This window comes from Trachypithecus francoisi, unplaced genomic scaffold (assembly GCF_009764315.1).
Source record: "Trachypithecus francoisi isolate TF-2019V2 unplaced genomic scaffold, Tfra_2.0 Lachesis_group3, whole genome shotgun sequence".
NCBI lineage: Eukaryota > Metazoa > Chordata > Mammalia > Primates > Cercopithecidae > Trachypithecus > Trachypithecus francoisi.
In genome coordinates, this window is record NW_022681468.1 from 132,623,539 (window position 1) to 132,643,953 (window position 20,415).

The following is a 20,415-nucleotide window of genomic DNA, read 5'->3' on the forward strand; positions in this document are numbered from 1 at the left end:
GAAACTGCATCAATTAATGGGCAAAATAACCAGTAGTATCATAATGACAGGATCAAATTAACACATAACAATATTAACCTTAAATGTAAATGGGCTAAATGCCCCAATTAAAAGACAGAGACTGACAAATTGGACAGAGTCAAGACCCATCCATGTGCTGTACTCAGGAGACCCACCTCACGTGCAAAGACAAACATAGGCTCAAAATAAAGGGATGGAGGAAGATCTACCAAGCAAACAACGGAAAAAAAAAAAAAAAAAGCAAGCAGGGTTTGCAATCCTGGTCTTTGATAAAACAGACTTTCAACCAACAAAGATCAAAAGAGACAAAGAAGGCCATTACATAATGGTAAAGGGATCAATGCAACAAGAAGAGCTAACTATCCTAAATATATACACACTCAATACAGGAGCACCCAGATTCATAAAGTAAGTTCTTATACACCTACAAAGAGACTTAGACTCCCACACAATAATAACGTGAGACTTTAACACCCCACTGTCAATATTAGATCAACGAGACAGAAAATTAACAAGGATATTCAGGACTTGAACTCAGCTCTGGACCAAGCGGACTTAACAGTCATCTACAGAACTCTCTACCCCAAATCAACAGGTCTCAGCACCACATCGCACTTATTCTAAAATTGACCACATAATTGGAAGTAAAACACTCCTCAGCAAATGTAAAAGAACAGAAATCACAACAAACTGTCTCTCAGACCACAGTGAAATCAAATTAGAACTTATCAGGAAAAAAAAAAAAGTAAACAGTGGTTAATTCTGAATAGTGGGGTTTCTTGTGATTTCTGTGTATAGTTTTCTGTATTTTCTAAATTTCTGTAATGAAAATAGACTATATAATCAGAAAAAAAATATGAGGGAGATGCTCTGTAACAGCTTATAGAAAGTTCTATTTATGATTCAGATATAAATTACTGACCATGGCTTCTCAGAACCCTGAAATAATGTGCAAAAATATCAGACATTTTTACCTCTTCTTTAATACCCTGAGTATTCTAATAAAAGAACAAGTACACAGGCCAGGCATGGTGGCTCGTGCTTGTAACCTTAGTGGTTTGGGAAGCTGAGGCGGGCATGGGGGAACTGGCCACTGCACTCCAGCCTGGGTGACAAACAGAGACCTTGTCTCTAAAAAGTATGCAATATCTTTTGACAAAAGAAAATCACTGGTTCTTTGACTTCAAAAAGGCTTTTAAAGATCAACGAGCCCAATGGTGTCCACAGATAGCCACTCATTAGAATCTCCAGGAGCACTTAAAAAACACAGCTTTCCAGGTCTCACTACCAGGGATGCTAGACTCACTAATTTAGTGAGTTTGGGTTGGGACCTAGGCACCTGTATTTTTAAAATGTTCCAGGGTCTGTGCAGCAGGGCTGAGAACCACTTCAAGACCTAGGATCACATAGCTAATTGGTGGCAGTATAATGATGAGATGTCAGGTCAGTGCTCCACGGAAGCAAGCCTACACCATACACTTAAAATTACCACCATAACATTACCACTGTAACAGTAGATACAGTATCGTTATTGAGTGCTTACTGTGTGCTACACAGTGTGCAAAGGGTTTTACATGCATCATTTTCAGGTTATTCCTACAAGAATCCTGTAACAGAAAGTCTCTTTTTAGAGAAGAAGAAACTGAGCTCAAAGACTTGCCCAAAGTCACTTGGCAAGTATGTAATGGGACCACAATTCAAACCCTTATTTTGTCCAAGGGTCATGTTATTAACCTATCCATTATTATGGACTATTACTAACCTATTACGCTGCCTCCTAATTTCTGATGACCTATAATATGGGTCAGCAAACTGATCTATGAGCGGGTCATCCGTTTTTGTAAGTAAAATTTTATTGGAACAGCGATACCCATTTGACTTTGACTACTTTTGTGCTATGATGGCAAAGGTGAGTAGCTGTGACAGAGAGTGTATGTCCAATAAAGCCTAAAAGAGTCACTATTTGGGCCTTTATAGAGAAAGTTTGCTGATACCTGATCTATAAGAAGATGAATACAGAGGAAAGATGTAAATTGTTTCCCTTAAAATTCTATTTGGATAAAAACTATGTAAGAGTTAAGATGCCTCCATAGAGTGGTCTCTGAATTCCTTGACACAGTTTTTCCTTCCTTATGCCCCTGATAGTTGAGTACAATGCATATTAAAGTAACAACATTAACATCGTAAGATTTCCTTTTTCCCAAGATAAATGTTTAGGTGTTGAAAACAGTGAGAATGTCAAAAGAGCAAAAGGACCCCTTTTAAGTATGTGAATGACAGAAAGGACCATTCCACTTCTTTTAGTTTTATCTACCATCCTCATTGCACCATAATTCAACACAAAGAACAATGTTTTAAATCTGTATAAGATATAAACATATCATTGATAAATGAGTATGTATGCCAAGAAATAGGGTGTACTACAAATATACTAAATGATCTAACTTTTAAATTTTCATCACAAAAAGTATTCTTTTTTTAGAGACAGCATTTCCGTGTCAGCCAGGTTAGAGCACAGTGGCATGATCACATCTCACTACAGTCTCAAACTTGTTTCTTTTTTTTTTTTTTTGAGACGGAGTCTCGCTCTGTCGCCCAGGCTGGAGTACAGTGGCCGGATCTCAGCTCACTGCAAGCTCCGCCTCCCGGGTTCACGCCATTCTCCTGCCTCAGCCTCCCGAGTAGCTGGCACTACAGGCGCCCGCCACCTCGCCCGGCTAGTTTTTTGTATTTTTTAGTAGAGACGGGGTTTCACCATGTTAGCCAGGATGGTCTTGATCTCCTGACCTCGTGATCCGCCCGTCTCGGCCTCCCAAAGCGCTGGGATTACAGGCTTGAGCCACCGCGCCCGGCCCAAACTTGTGAACTCAAGCAATCTTCCTGCCTTACCCTCCCAAGTAGCTGGGACCACGGGCGTTTGCCACCATGCCTCGATGGTTTTTATAACTTTTTGTAGAGACAGAATCTAGCTATGTAGCCCAGGCTGGTCTTGAACTTCTGGTCTCAAGTGATCCTCCTGCCTTAGCCACCCAAAGTGCTGGGATTACAGGCATGAGCCACTGTGCCTGGCCTAACTCATCTAATTTTAATGTAGAACTCGAAGAAAACTTTGAAGGAAAAATCTGGAAATCACTTGAAACTAATGTACTATGTGTCTGTATTCATACTTCAAAGCAAGGTCAAGCCCATTTTCTAGAAAACTCCATGACATCATTCTGCCTAGAATACTTCCTTTTTCATACTTTTCTCAAATTACTATTTAAATGTTTGTTAAAAACAAACATTTTTTGAGAAGGACCAATGGTAAATATTCTCAGCTTTGGTGGGCCATATAGTCTCTGTGGCAACTGTTCTAGTCTGGCAATGCAGTATGAAAACAGCCACAGACAATGGGTAAATGAATGGGACATGGTGGTGTTCTAATAAAACTTTATAAAAACAGGCAGCACTTGGGCGCAGTGGCTCACACCTGTAATCCCAGCACTTTGGGAGGACGAGGTGAGCAGATCACTTGAGGCCAGGAGTTTGAAACCAGCCTGGAAAACATGGTGAAACCCTGTCTCTACTAAAAATACAAACATTAGCCAGGCATGGTGCCTGCCTGTTATCCCAGCCACTTGGGAGGCTGAGGCTGCAGTGAGCCAAGATCACCCCATGGCATTCCAGCCTGGGTGACAGCGAGACCCTGTCTTAAAATACACACACACACACACACACACACACACACACACACACACACACAAATAAAATAATAAAAACAAAAGCAACAATAGGCAGTGAGCTGGGTAGGCCCATGGGCCATAATTTGCTGACCCCTTGTTTAATTAAATCAGTCTTACCATATAGTTAGCCCTTATATTAATATACAGTTATGAGCCCATAATAACATTCTCGTCAATGAGGCACTACATATATGACAGTGGTCTTATTATATTGGAGCTAAAAAATGTCTATTATCTAATAATGTAGCGGTGGTAAGGCTGCAGCACGTTAGTCATGTAATGCACTGTTTGTATAGGTGCTGATATAAACAAACCTACTGTGCTGCCAGTTGTATAAAAGCATGCAATGAAGTACAGTACACACTACAGCAAGTCCTCAGTGTCACTGATCAGTTCTTGGAAACTGCAACTTCATGCAAAATGACATACAATAAAACCAGTTTTATCATAGGTTAATTGATATAAATAAGAGGTAAATTCCTACAGTACATTTCTGGTGACAAAATACCACCAAACTTCTAAATAAAGACCAAAATACACTTCTAATATTAAACAATGAAATAAATGTGAACTATTCATACATTTAAGAAAGACTCATAAAAATAAGTAAGATTATTATTTACCCAATTATTCCAGTTCAGGGTCAGTGGGAGGCTGGAGCCTATCCCAGCAGCTCAGGGAGCAAGGCAGAAACAACCTTGGACAGGATGCCATTTCATTGCAGGGCACACTCTCACACACACCCACACGTTCTCATACTGGGACAATTTAGACACATTAATCAATCTAACACACATTTTCGGGGTGAAGGAAGAAACTGGAGTACTCAGAGAAAACCCACATGAGGAGACGTGGGAAGAATGTGCAAACTCCACAATGAAAGAGGCTCCAGCTAGGAATCAATTTTTTTTTCTCATCATTTCACAAAATGATGTTTTTTGAGGACCTGCTGTACTCAATAATAATAACTAGTTATGCTACTGGTTTATGTATTTATACTATACTATACTATACTTTTTATCATTAGAGTATACTTCTAACTTAAAAAAAAAGTTGGTTGGGTGCGGTGGCCCACGTCTGTAATACCAGCACTTTAGGAGGCCAAGGCAGGTAGATCACTGGAGGTCAGGAGTTCGAGACCAGCCTGGCCAACATGGCGAAATTCCATCTCTACTAAAAATACAAAACCTCACCGGGCGTGGTGGCAGGCACCTGTAGTCCCAGCTACTCTGGAGGCTGAGGCAAGAGAACTGCTTGAGCCCGGGAGGCGAAGGTTGCAGTGAGCTGAGATTGTGCCACTGCACTCCAGCCTGGGTGACAAGAGCGAGACTCCATCTCAAAAAAACAACAAAGAAAGAAAAGGTTAACTGTAAGACCTGAAGGCAGGTCCTTTAGGAGGTATTCCAGAAGAGGGCTTTGTTACCATAGGAGATGACAACTTCCTGCATGTTACTGCGTGTGAAGACGTTCAGTGGGACAAGATGTGGAGGTGGAAGACAGTGGTATTAATGATCTTGACTTTGTGGAGGCCTAGGCTAACATGTGTGTTTGTGTCTTAGTTTTTAACAAAAACGTTTGAAAAGTAAAAAAAAAAATTTAAATAGAAAAAAGCTTACAAAGGCCGGGTAAAGTCGCTCATGCCTGTAATCCCAACATTTTGGGAGGCTGAGGTAGGCAGATCACTTGTGGTGAGGAGTTCCACACTTGCCTGGCCAACATGGTGAAACCCCGTCTCTACTAAAACTACAAAAATTAGCCTGGAGTGGTGAGGGTTGCCTGCAATCCCAGCTACTTGGGAGGCTGAGGCAGGAGAATCATTTGAACCCAGGAGGTGGGGGTTGCAGTGAGCCGACATGATGCCACTGCATTCCAGCCTGGGTTACAGAGCAAGACTCCATCTCAAAACAAAAAAATCCAAAAAAAAAACACAAAAAAAGCTTACAAAAGAACTTAAAGAAAGTATTCTTGTATAGCTATATAATGTGTTTGTGTTTTAAGCTATCACTACAGAGTCAAAAAGTTAAAAATAATGTAAAAGTTTTTAAAGTAAAAGACATACAGTAAGCTAAGGTTAATTTACTATCGAAGAGAAATATGTTTTAATAAACGAAATATAGCCTAAATGTACAGTGTCTGTAAAGTCTACAATAGCGTACAGAAATGTTCTAGGCCTTCACGTTCACTCACCTGCTCATTGAATCACCCAGAGCAATTTCGAGTCCTGCAAGCTCTATTCAAGATAAGTGCCCTATACAGGTGTACCATTTTTTATCTTTTATTTTTACTGTGCCTTTTAGGTGTTTAGATACATAAATTCTTACCATTGTGTTACAATTGCCTACAGCACTCAGTTCACTAACATGGTATACAGGTATACAGCCTAGGAACAGGTTAGGTTTGTGAAAGTATACTGTATGTTTGCACAATGATGAAATTGCCTAGCAATGCATTTCTTAGAATATATCCCGTTGTTAAGTGACACCTGACCATATTCAAATATTAATTGATAAAATCTATCTAAATGTCCCTAACACACAATTTAACTTCTTTTAGCTATTTTACCTTCTACTTGTCTAACAGACTAAGCAACCTGAGCGAAGAGATATATTTTATATGTAGTCCCTCAAATGGTGTAGTATGAAGGAAAACATAATTTTGAAATCAAACCTTCATATACTTCTCGTTTATAGGGATGACGTGGTGATTGAGACAACATATACAAAAATCCTAACACGATATCTAGAACATAGCTGGCAGTTAATAAATGCATGACACCCAACTTCTCAAGTACTTTTACCTATGGAAAATGAATAAAATTTAAAACCTGGATGCTAACAAATACCTTGTTCTGCCTCTAGATGAAACCTTGATGTCTTTTTGGGAGGATTCATCATCTGACTTCATGTCATCTGATGAAGGAGGTTCATGAAGGTTTTCATCCTTTTCTTTGTTTTCAGTCTTGATTTCTGTTGTAACAACAGTTCCAGACTGACTCTGCAAGCCACCTAACAAAGAGGCAAAGGAAAGATAAAAGACGAGATGCATTTATGAATTAGAGCTAAGACAATAAAAAGCTTTCTAGCTGGTGAATATCCTTAGCGGTTACAGGGTTAGGGTGGAGATTTGAAGATGTAGGAAAGTATACTATTTAGAGTTGAAAAGAATATGTCCACATCCTTGTGCTTTTTAACAGCATTTATATTTAAAAGAACAAGTCCGACCCCCATGACCAGTCTAATGCTCACTTTCAGGCACTATTTAACAAAAGAGCAAGGATGAGAAACAATGGATTTTAGAAACTAACTTCTAAGATGCTGCAGAGGTAAAGGACATAAGCTTAACATCTTCCTGGATACACAGTAAAATAGGCATCATGGTTAAATGTAACTGGGAGAACTTTATTTTGGTGATCTTATTTGCACTTTTAAGTGCTCTATCTTCACACTTATTTGCAAGCTCTATTGGAACAGTGATCAAGTTTGTTTTTTATCGAAACTGTATGTCTCTTCAATCAAACGATAATCTCTAAAACAACAGCTTCCATCATTCGGAGCTCTCAGTATAGTCAGAAATATCTGTCACTGCCTCTAGGGACCATGAAGATACATTCATGAGGGAAAATGTCTGAGGAAGAGGGACATGACAGAACAGGAAGAGGTAAAAGATAACTGGTAAATACTGAACAACAGTCTGTACGTGGATCTATTCACCAATAAGTATCTGTAATTGTCAACCTAGGTGGGCCAGTTGGAACCCCAAATATCTGCTCTCCACAGTACTATCTGGAATTCCCTCACCTAAATGACTTTTGATTCACAGATGTCAATCCAGCTGTGAGAAAGGTGAGAGTGTTCCAAATGATATCTCTGTCTGCATTAAATCTGAAAACCAACAATATAGTTACCTCTATAATTTTCTTGTGTTTTATGGTTCAGGTCTGTGCTTGAAGTAGTGACTGTACTAGACAGGACTGAATGATTGCCATTGAGACTGACAGAGTCTTCCCGATGAGTTCCAACCTAAAGTTAAAGAAAATCCACAAAAACCCAAAAATAAAAAAATGATCAAGATAGTTCAGGGGCAATAACTGTCCAAATTATTCTACTAGGTTTAATAGAGAAAACAGTATCACTCATCTGATTTCAGCAACATTTTCTGGATGTCATTATTCTGGTTTTTGGGGAGAATTTCAAAATATTAATACTTCATAGTAGTACTGCTTTTAAATCAAAAGAACACATAGCGTTTTTTAAAAATGAAACTTCTAATTTGTAAATTTTAAATCCCACAGAGGGTGTTTGTGAGAAACAAATGAGCTGATAAAGCATTCTATAAGTCACAATACAGCACATATCATAGGGTCTATTAATAATCCTATATAATCAGTTGGAAAATCTATTTCATATAATACCTAAATACATTAAAGTATGCATGAACTGGCATTTAACAAAATACTTCTACATTCCATGCAATAGTAGTATTTATCTAAGTTTGCCCCCTCTATCATATATAGTATCTTTTTTTTTCTCTGCCTCCCTTCAAAATTTTTGAAAGAGCAACAAAAGCAATACAAAATCAAAAGAATTTAGGCCGGGCGCGGTGGCTCACACCTGTAATCCCAGCACTTTGGGAGGCAGAGGCAGGCGGATCACAAGGTTAGGAAATTGAGACCATCCTAGCTAACACGGTGAAACCTTATCTCTATGAAAAATACAAAAAATTAGCCATGCATGGTGGCGGGTGCCTGTAGTCCCAGCTACTTGGGAGGCCGAGGCAGCAGGATGGTGTGAACCTGGGAGGCGGAGCTTGCAGTGAGCAAGATCGCGCCACTGAACTCCAGCCTGGGCGACAGAGCACGACTCTGTCTCAAAAACAAAACAAAAACAAACAAACAAACAAAACAAACAACAACAAAAAAAGAACTAAACAAAAGTTGTACATTGCTAGGCAGCAAAATTGGCATGTATTTTTATTCTCAGCTTTAATCAAACTTACGAGTCACAGTTAACCTGAAATAGAAAAGCTAAAGCATGCAAACACCATCAAACAGTCAGCTATTGCAATATTAATATACATAGAAACACTTGTTACAGATGAAATTTTTATTAGAATAGTAGCAGACGTGTCAACTAGAAGATTAAGCTTTTAATTAAATAGGTTTATTGCCTGGAGTTATACATGAGAACCTCTGTTTTTCAATAAATCCTTCAATCCTAGTAAATTGCCAAGCTTTGAATCCCTCTTGAGTCATTAATATAGCTTTTATCTTCCATGACTTTGTATGATTTTACCCTAAGGGGAATAAATATCCCTATGCGAGTTTATCCTTTGGTTTTTCTGTGAGCTAAACAAAAGGAACCAAAGCAAAATTTTAGGCAATGTAGGTTATTTGGTAGTAGATCTAATCAGAATAGATTCGTTCTTCCACCACACTTTCTAAGAAATGTTTGTTTTTTACACTTATTCTCATCTTTATTTTTAAGAAGCCCATTTAGTGGATTTTAAAATTTAATTCAATAGTTACTTTTTTTTTTTTTTTTTTTTTTTTTTTTTTGAGACGGAGTCTCGCTGTGTCGCCCAGGCTGGAGTGCAGTGGCGCGATCTCGGCTCACTACAAGCTCCGCCTCCCGGGTTCCCGCCATTCTCCCGCCTCAGCCTCCGAGTAGCTGGGACTACAGGCGCCCGCCACCGCGCCCGGCTAGTTTTTTGTATTTTTAGTAGAGACGGGGTTTCACCGTGTTAGCCAGGAGGTCAATAGTTACTTTTAAAACGATTTTAAGATTGGTCATTGCTGAGCACTATTTGTGTCACTACTCCCTTAGGTAATAATCATGCATCCACTACACCCTTTTCCTAAACCACACAATGTCATCATGTATTAGAATCACAAAATCTTAAAGCTGGGAAGGGACCACAGAAACTATGGCAGACTTCCCTCCCACTTCCCACTTTCAGAAAGTTTCAATATTTAGTTGTTCCCCTGAAAAAAACTTGAGAAGAATCTGAAGTACTCAACCTAACAATCAGTAAAGAAATGGACTGTGAAAATTGTATTCAAGAGAACAAATTATTTTTAAAATGTTTCAAGAAATTCTGTTTCAAGGGTATCATGGTCTTGTTTATTCTTAACGAATGAGGGTGCTTTCTTACTATGAAGTACTCAGTGATCTAAGAGGAAAGGAAGTTCAAAATCCCATTTTATAAAAATAGATACGGGCAAACACAATACATGGCTGCAAATTCTTTGGAACCTTGGAAGATAAGCCCTACTCTAAAGATTAAATACATCTAGGAGAATTTTGATGGGCTGGGGAAATAACTGTAAGTTAAAGTAAAAGCTGAGGTGTATTTGTATTTATAATAATGTGGACTTGAAACTTCGATGATCCCTGGTAATAAGTGCTAATTCTGTTCTTACATAACATTTTGAACTATCACACCAAGTAATTTAAAAGGAAATAGCCTTCTAAAATTTAAATTTTAAACATATGTATACTTAGTGTATGTTACACATGTGAAACATTTTATAGCTATGTAAGGCAATACTACTGAACAGTAACAAATTGAATTTTCACTTATCTAAGTGATGATGCATCTGCTGAATTCTGATTTCCTTTCACTTCATCAGTATAAATAATTCTTTGATTTTTAAAAAACTCAACTATTAAAAAAAGTCTGATCATTATCTAAATAATAAATCTTAGAAATTTTCCCTTAAGGAAAATCAGAAAGGGTGCTACAGAAACACCAGCAAATATTTTTACACTATAGAATGATACAAACTAAGTATTTTCTCACATGAACTTAAACATAGTTTACAAAAGAAAAAATTTAACTGGCACACACAGCAAAAATATAAGCCTTTAAAAAAAAGGCCTCAGACTAGAAGGAGGCTTGAAGTCTGGAGTTTTTCATGTTAATGAAGTTAGCAGGAACTTTTTCTTTGTAACTTGATTCCCCTTGCAAATGGCCCTCCTATATTTTCTGGAGAATTTGACTTTCACAGTTCTTATAAGTTCTCTTTAACCCTTGCTCTCCTGGGCTCCCAAGTCTTCCCTTTAATCTGCAGCTCCTCATTCAAATGGCTCTGTCTACACATACAACAGGTGTATAAACAGTTCTTTGTCTGAGCCTACAGCCTGTGGGGCCAGCCAGATAGGACTCAGTTTAATTGTTCACCTCGTTAGCATACAGCTGACAGGCTGCGGCTGTTGGGGGAGTAGCAGGGCAAGGCAAACCCCAAGGCCTGCTACCCTCTACGTTTCAACGATTATGAAGAGCTCCATTTCAGAATAAAAGGCCCATGCCAATGACACCATCCTGCATACTCAATCTTCGCAATCTATGTATGGCCTTACTTTTCTGGGAGCACCCAACAAGGTACTTGTTTTCATTTAATTTGGCCAATGTAAGCTTTAGCACTCACAATGGAAAAATGTTAAATCTAATTAGTTGATTAATAAGAGGTCTTGTGACTTAAGGGACAAACTGAAAAACAGTATGAATTCCTCTTGATTTTGAATTCTATTCTAATAATTTGTTCAATTTGTACTATTCACTGAATACTAATGATTTAAATTAATCACTATTAATTTACAGATTGGTTAAAGGATCTTTATATACTGTCTACTCCCAAGATTTTGATTTATCTGAAGAGAGGTTTTACTAGAAACTTGGTAGTATTACATTTGTGACGGTTCCTTTTAAATATTTCCATAAATGTATAACCTCTATGGTTTTCAAATTTAAAAAAAGTTGCCATTTTGAACAATTTTGAATTTTAAAATGTTACCAAAAGCCTTAAAGAGCACTATAATGTCATCTTAATAAAAATAAAAATTTTAAAAATTGCCCATTTAGGAAAAATTACTTGGAAAGAGTAAAAGAGTGGTTAAAAGTAAAATCTTTCTACTCAGTTGAAACATAGACACACAATTTCTACCGTATTACAAACCCCTTTACTAAAATTAAATACTGTCCAAATGGAAGATTAAAACTATTTCAAATTTATTTTGATAAATGACAAAAATACCAAGATAATTTTGAATAAAATATTACCCTATTTGCCTATCAGTCTTTACTTAGTTTTAAGTCTCCTGTAACTAAGAAACATATAGTTTCTCTAACTGCTTTAAAATTTAGAAAACAGATATGATTTATATTTTTAAATCATTGTATAAGGCAGACTTACATTTTATAATTTAACATTATTTACTATGCTCTCATACAAAAATATGTCACTTCTTCAACCACCACTTAACAACAAAAAACCCAAGCAATACCAAAAACTAACTAAGAGAAATGCCTGGATTAAATTTTATCAGGACTTGTAACAATGATATCAAAAGATTTCACAGATAAAATTTTATCCTATGTCATGAATAAGAAACGGTTTTAGATCTGCATCAAGTTTCCATTAGTACAAAATGCTTCGAATTTCATTTAGTTTTGGTTTGAAGTTGAAGTTACTGTCTGATTGAGAAATAACAGTACTTTTCATTAACGGGAAAGGTACTTTGATGGAGTTATCTTGTTGGGCCTAGGTACTTAGGTATTACAGCCATAAATCGATGAGATGTATACTAACTTTATACTGCAGAGAGCTCTTTGTAATGCTCAAATGAAATTCATGATTCTCTCTTTTTTTTAATTGATACAGAGTCTCACTCTGTCACTCAGGATGAAGTGTGGTAGTGTGATCATGGCTCACTGCAGCCTTGAACTCCTGGAACAAGTGATCCTCTTACCTCTTCCTCGCAAGTACCTGGGATTACAGGCATGAGCCACCACATATGGCTAAGATGAGGTCTCCCCATGTTGCCCAGGCTGCTCTTGAACTCCTAGGCTGAAGCAATAGTCCCACCTGAGCCTCCCAAAGTGCTGGGATTACAGGTGTAAGCCATCATATATTGCTAAAATTCGTGATTCTTTTATTTTCAGTTTTCTACTAAAAAAATTTTCTTCTCGGCAGTTTATTCTAAAAGTTTAGCCTTAGCTAAACAAATGGGAACAAAACTAAAGCCAAATGCTGACATTTCAATAGTTCTAAAAACTCTTGATTTCGTGTTTTAAAATTTAAATGACATATCAATATCAAATACTAATGAGGACAAGGAAATGCTTGGCCAAATGGTTACTGTGTCCGTGTAAACTTTACACTGTTAGCAACCTTGATCACTGACTTGTCTGTACTGCAGACTGGGAGCTGACCTGTCTGTATCTCTATCTATCTATCTTATCTATCTTATCTATCTATCTGTCTATCTGTCTGTCTATCTATCTATCTATCTATCTAATCTATTCTATCTAAATATATAACACATATAAATAAATGTATATAAATTTATATATATATATATATATTATATATATATATATATATTTTAAGAGACAGGGTCTCACTCTGTTGTCCAGGCTCAAGTGCAGTGGCATGATCATAGCTCACTACAGCCTCAAACTTCTGAGCTCAAGCAATCCTCTTGCCTCAGCCTCCTTCTGAGTAGCTGGGACCACTGGTGTATGGCACCATGCTCACTTAATTAAAATTCTTTTTTGTAGATACAGGTTCTCACTTTGTTGTCCAGGTTGGTTTCAAACTCCTGCTTCTAGCAATCCACCCAGCTCGGCCTCCCAAAGTGCTGAGATTACAGGTGTGAACTACCATGCCTGGCCTGTACCACTTTTATCCTGCCATCAACTCTTACTTTTCCACTATCAGTGCGTCTTGGCTCGCCTCAAGTATTACAATTACTTCAACAAAACTCTCAAACTATTCATTAACATAAGCCAAATGTTATAGGCTCCAAGAAAAAGAAAAACATGCTAGCCCCATTATATCTGCTGGGATGCCAATTTATGTTATAAATCAGGAATTCCCAAGGTCTGGCCTGTAGCCAAATCTTGACCTGTGTTTTTGTAAATAAAGGAGCTTGTTTTTGTAAATAAAATTTTATTGGAATATATCCATGCCCATCTGTTTTCATATTGTCTATAGCTGCTTTCATATTATATCGTCAGAGTTAAGTAGTTGTGACAGAGACTATATAGCCTACAAAGCTGAAAATATTTACTCTCTGGCCCTTTATAGAAAAAGCAAATTGAACCCTTTTCTAAATGCTAGGAGGAAAAGTGATATATTTAAACCCTACAATTAGAATTCTGCCCATTAGGATAAAGTTCCATTATAACAAAAATGTCATCTGAATGTTCTGTGGAGGTCGTTAAAATATCTACATTTATCAGAATAATTCTATTCTCTGCAATAAACAAATGGAATAATGAAAAGCAAATGTTTTTGAAAGCAGCTGACCTCATGAATTCTATACGGTGGTACAAAATTGCTGATCAACAAGTGTTTCTGTGATCACTTTGTAAGTCTGGCCACGTAGCCTCCATTATTAGGAGCCTAAAACACACTGAACAACAGCTTGGGCTAGTTGCTGTGGCACTAATGTTGCAGCTCAGACTAAGCCAGACTCACCTCACGTCTCAGGAGACCAGTTTTTCTAGACTACTTTGAGATTTTCTTCTTTTTAACTTATGCTAATGCAGAAAAAGATAGACAAACTTCTGGAAAGTTATAAGAGACCAAAAACAAGGGGGGGGGGCAGGAGGGTGGGGAATTGTTTCCAGAATGTCAAACCACATTATTTCTTAGTCATGATAAGTTAGGAGGATGTATGGTTGTGACGAGGGGAAAATAAAAGCTGGAGATTAACTCTTGGAGACAGTTGGCAAGAGTTACAAAAACGTGCCCGCAAAATCACACACTCTGCAATATGAAGAGTTGATGCCACAGAGGTGGGTGCTGAGCATGTAAACAAAGGGATCCCAGCAGTACTAATGGAAGTCCTCAGACATGGAAAAGAACCACCATGACAAGACAGTCTTCCTCAATAAGATGCCTATGACTCTGAGGGGATAGTCAGTAGCAGACTAATCTTCCTTTCATTTCATCCTTTGGTCTTTTTGCTAAAGCTGAGAACTGAGGACTCAACAGCTAAAAGGCTTACTTCAGAAGGACAGGAGATGAATACTGACTCACCTAACAGTGTCAGATTTTGTCAGCTAATAACTTTATATTTTGAGGCTAAGCCTGGCAGGTACATCTTATCTCCACTGCTAAAAGTATTACTGATTGTGTCTGGATGAGATGAAGATAGCAGATGATTTCTGGCAGATTTTCCACAGCTCTGTACCCGATGAGGTGATAAGGACTGAAGAGAAGGCCGTGATAGACACACTGAACAACAGCTTGGGCTAGTTGCTGTGGCACTAATGTTGCAGCTCAGACTAAGCCAGACTCACCTCACGTCTCAGGAGACCATTTTTTTCTAGACTACTTTGAGATTTTTTTCTTTTTAAGAATATCTCTGGCTGGGTGCAGTGGCTCACGCCTGTAATCCCAGCACTTTGGGAGGCCAAGGTGGGTGCATCACAAGGTCAGGAGTTCGAGACCAGCCTGGTCAATATGGTGAAACCCCATCTCTACTCAAAATAGAAAATTTAGCTGGATGTGGTGGCGGGTGCCTATAATCCCAGCTATTCAGAGGGCTGAGGCAGGAGAATCACTTGAATCTGGGAGGCAGAGGTTGTAGTGAGCCGAGATCACGCCACTGCACTCCAGCCTGGGCGACAGAGTGAGACTCCATCTCAAAAAACAAACAAACAAAAAAACTATCTCTGCCAGACCTTCTGTTGTTGTTCTGAAGTGGGCAGTACATTCCTTCAGCATACAGTGGGAGCTACTTTCTTAGTTATAAGTTTTAGGGTGCCATCCAATGAAAGAATTTTTCCCTTGAACAGTCCTACTAAAATGCACTAGGTTTTTAGGTGGCTTTGGAGGACGAGATTTTGATAAGTCTCCCTTCCTATTACGGAATATCTGAAATTGGTAAAAAAACAACTTTCTCAAGACAGAAGTTCCATTTTATGCAAACTCCAATTGGGAGGAGCCAGATATATATTAAATACTGTAGCTGATAAGTTGGAATAGGAGCAGTAAGCTAATAAAAGTGAACAATTAAAAAATCATTAAGAGGTAAGGAGTAAGAACTGCAAATATTGCTGCTGAGACTAACTTAAAATTCAAGAATACGGATTTTGAAGTCATGCTTCTAAATAAGGATAAACAGTATTTCAACAAATTATTAATATTCTGTGTTCATATTTGTAACAAATTCCTTTAATTATACCATAAAATCATTTCATTACTATTACCAACAATGATAACAATACCTTCTCATATTTTTTTCTTTCTTTCTTTCTTTTTTTTTTGGTGAGACAGGGTCTCGCTCTATTGGCAAGGCTGGAGTGCAGTAGCACGAACACGGCTCACTGCAGCCTTGACCTCCTGGGATCAAGAGATCCTCCCACCTAAGCCTTCCATGTAGCTGCGACCACAGGTGCATGCCTCTGTGCCAGGCTAACTTTTTTTTAGTTTTTGTAGAGATGGGGGTCTTACTTTGTTGCCCAGGCTAGTCTTGGAACTCCAAGCAATCCTCCCGCCTTGGCCTCCCAAAGTGCTGGGATTACAGGTGCGAGCCATGTGACATTTCCCCATTTTACTAGTTTAATAACTTACATATGTTTTGACACATATTAGCTTACCAATAGCAATAAAAAGTACTTTAAAAGGAGACTGATTTTCAAGATTTCCTGACATTAAAAAAAACAAAGGAACACAAAACAGGCATTTAATGTTACCCATGCTGCTGAAAATACAGTTCTCAGAAAATAGGCAGCCTTGAGTATGTTTAACTTCAGAGGCTCAAAAATGAGTATATATGTATGTGTATGATATGTGAGTGTGAAAATCTGGAACCAATCCTATCTTACAGAATACAAGCCTTTAGCATTTGGGGCACATAATTATTTTGATGATAGGTAAGTTTTAGCCTTCATCACATGGTTTACAGCTAAAAATCTGCTTCATAGAAGAACATTTCATAACATGCAATGAACCTTAAAAATCATGCCATAAACATGCAAACACATGGTATAAGTTTAAAATATCAGGTTCAAAAAGAACTTCATTTCTTTAAAAGATAATTTGGATAAAAAATAATGTAAGATGGTAAACACAGAATTTTTGATGTGTATGGCTGTAGAATGAACATCCCCTCTAAAAAATTATCATTTTTTTAAAAAGATGGACTGAGTTCTTAAAAATTCCCTTTGTGGGTTAATCTAAAATTGTTTCCTTTATTTATTACTGAAATTACAGCCATTCTTAAAACTACCTCCCCCCTCAAGTTTGGGAATAAAGTTTAAATTTGGACCTGTATAAATTACAGTTTCACATTCTTTCTACCATTGAAGGCTGGTTCTAAATTACAATAAACAACTTTTCTAGACCAGAACTCTTGCTATTCAGATTTCCTATGCACTATTTCAAGGCAAAAACTGCAGTGCCAATTATTACACATCTGGAAAAAAATCCAAGTTTAAGCTAAAAATGATCTCTGTAGAAAGCTTCTGCTTTTTGCACAGGTCACAAGAAGATTTTATGGACTAATACTTAGCCAATACTTTACTGCCAAAGACAGCAAAGAAAATTCTGAAAAGTTAGTCTTTACCTTCCTTTCGGAAAGATCCTCTTCCCAAAGATTTCATTAAAGACATTTAGGACAAGAATCTTTAGGGTTTACTACAAAAAAGATGAGCACGATTTTACCATTGAAGTTGATCGACTGCTTGCAACAAGGCTTGATCCTCCATAGTTTGAATTGAGGCTTCCAATTGGTGCATTATGGGATGGTCCCAATAAACTGTGTATATCACTGTGACCAGCAGGCAAACTGGTGGAAGGTCCCACAGCATGGTTCCGCAGCACATGGATTGCATCATCCAGTCTGTCTAAACGATCCTCCATTCGAGACTGCTGTATGGATTAAAAAAAACATGGAGGTTATTGCTGGCATCTGTCAGATTCATTAACTGCTATGTTTCCTACTATGTGATATGTGGAAGATAGCAAGTGAAATGCAGTATCAAGTAGCTTCAAAAGCAACCACCTGAACTATAAATCAACAGCAAAAAAAAGGCTATCTGTCTGTAGATTATACTAAATTTTCAAAGCTTCAGAAACAAATCACTGCTTTATAAAATGAATTTACCAAACTACCATGAGGTTATTTCTTTTAGCCTCTACAAAAGATGAAGCATACTATGTCATTTCTCAATAAGAGTTGCTAAAACAAAACAAAACAAAACAAAACAAAAAGTACAACCTATATTTTAATACTGATCTTTGAATGATGGCAATTTGGGGAAGGGACCTCAAATCCAGTAAGTTCAAGTTTTAATTTTGTCTTAAGTATATAAAGCATATGTATCTTATATGGTGAACACATCCAGATATGTTCTTTGACAAAACTAAATAAATGGTATTGTCTGTGTGTGGATACATACATGCCCCATACACAAACATATTAGAATTAAAAAAATCAAAAGCACATGCCAGTAGAGCTGTTTTAAAAAGGATCACTTTCAACAACATAAGAGACAAAAGTATTCCTACATACTATGATAAAAACTGAAATAGTCAAGTGTTTGATTTTTAAAGACTGGAGTCTGTACAACTTAAAGATTTTAAATGAATAATGGGAAGTATAATTAAAACACAAAAAAGGCACCATCTAAAAGAAATAGTACCTCACAGACATCCTTTAAGAAGGACATTGCATCTTGCAAATGCTCGTGAAGTTGCTGCTCAACTCGATTTTTCTGGCAAAGTCAAGACAGAACAGGAGGCAAAGCACAGGTTAAGATTATCTCCAAAAGAGATGAGGAAATAGCTGATATGCATGTCAGCATAACATGTTAGTAAAGTTAACGCCAAGACGTGCGAGATCTATTTTATTAAGATATGAAAAGGCTGGGGTTCAACAGGGAAGTTACGAGGTTAGCATCTACACAGCACACATTGCTTATAATTGCTTGCAAAATACATGAGAAGCAAACGTTCCTTCAATTTAAAATGTTCTGTTAGTCACAGAAAAAGAATGTTTCTCTTTGCAACCTGGAATTACGAATGAGAGCATGACTTAGCATTCCATCAAATCATCCTTATTTTGTTTTTATTATACCGTGTAATTCTGGGTTACAAATACAAGTATACAAAAGCAACAGTAGTCAACATTCTCCCACAAATTCTTCACGCTCAAGTATCTAGAAGGTTCCTTTACTGCCTTGTTAAATAATGTTTTGTTTGTATGATTTGCACAATACACTTTTTTTTTTCCATAAGAAAACATGGCATATAACACTTTCATGACAAAAAACACTGGTATTCACCTAAAATTTTTAATGGAAATGTAATAAACCACATACAGCATTATGAGAAAGCGTAAAACAGAAAAGGGTAAAAATTTTGCATTGCTGGATTAAATTCTCTTGCGTTTACTTGTCTTTGTTAAAAAAGCTTCCCTTTATATGTAGACATAGAAGTATAGAATGATTAAGCCCTAGATTTGTCAAAGAAACAAAAATCCTCATAACAAAATTTTAACATCAGCTGTCCTGACACCAGAAGCCTGATGTCCCAGAGAACAGATGGCAAAAGGCATACCCAATGTGTCTTATATTGTTCAACTGAATCAGCCATTTGTTAGCAAAGAATTCGTGTGCAATGCTAGCCTACTGTTTCTTTACTGTTATGCCAGATTTACTAAAAACAAACTCTAAGCTATCAGATAAAATTGGTGTATAAGAGGCTCTTACCAGGGAGTGGAGTGAGTTTTCATAGCTTGGGGATGAAGGTGCTTGCCCTCCAGGTCTGGGCCACTGACTGGTACCTGTTAAAACCCAAAAGTACCCACACACCTGGGTTAACTCAGTGATCTTGATAATGTTGTGAAGGAAAGGGTGAAGATATTGAATAACTAAATAAATTTACATGAATATTTTTGTTCGGCCTTTAGCACAGTATTGGCTACTTATAAGCCCAATACATTTTTTAAAATCTTTCATTATTAATAAAAAAAAATGTAGGGAGCTGAGAAAACAGAAAAAAAACCTTGTAATTTAAAATACAGCTACCTTTCTGTTTGCACATTCTTTAGACTTAGTCCACATGCCTATGTATCTTGAGAAAATGCACTTACAATGTACACACTTTTAAAATTCTGTCCCCCTTCCTCTAGCATTGTACAGAAATTTTGATAATACTATTAATGACTACATTAATATTCCCCTCATCCTCTACACTTAGTTTTTTTTGTTTTTGTTCTTGTTTTTTGTTTTTTGAGATGGAGTCTCACTGTCGCTCAGGCTGGAGTGCAGTGGCACCATCTTGGCTCACTGCAACCTCTACCTCCTGAGTTCAAGTGATTCTCCTGCCTCTGCCTCCCGAGTAGCTGGGATTACAAGCGTGTGCCACCATGTTGGCTAATTTTTTTTTTTTTTTTAAGACGGAGTCTCGCTCTGTCGCCCAGGCTGGAGTGCAGTGGCCGGATCTTGGCTCACTGCAAGCTCCGCCTCCCGGGTTCATGCCATTCTCCTGCCTCAGCCTCCCGAGTAGCTGGGACTACAGGCGCCCGCCACCTCGCCCAGCTAGTTCTTTTTTTTTGTATTTTTTAGTAGAGACAGGGTTTCACCGTGTTAGCCAGGATGGTCTCGATCTCCTGACCTCGTTATCCGCCCGTCTTGGCCTCCCAAAGTGCTGGGATTA

The 20,415-nt window shown here is 37.7% G+C and overlaps 1 protein-coding gene across 12 annotated transcripts in view; it reads right to left on the reverse strand.

Annotated features, from left to right (window-relative positions):
- The window catches only part of TCF12 (transcription factor 12), a 381,043-nt gene that overhangs the window by 19,173 nt on the left and 341,455 nt on the right, over positions 1–20,415 (reverse strand). For 7 of the 12 annotated variants that reach the window (XM_033189987.1, XM_033189986.1, XM_033189990.1 and 4 more), the window contains 5 exons: positions 19,467–19,540; positions 18,399–18,470; positions 17,419–17,625; positions 7,648–7,762; positions 6,586–6,748 (listed from right to left, as the gene is read on the reverse strand). In XM_033189987.1, coding sequence (XP_033045878.1) covers positions 6,586–6,748; positions 7,648–7,762; positions 17,419–17,625; positions 18,399–18,470; positions 19,467–19,540 — 631 coding nt within the window. The remainder of the gene's footprint in view (positions 1–6,585; positions 6,749–7,647; positions 7,763–17,418; positions 17,626–18,398; positions 18,471–19,466; positions 19,541–20,415) is intronic. The other 5 variants (XM_033189989.1, XM_033189988.1, XM_033189992.1 and 2 more) reach the window with 1 other exon arrangement.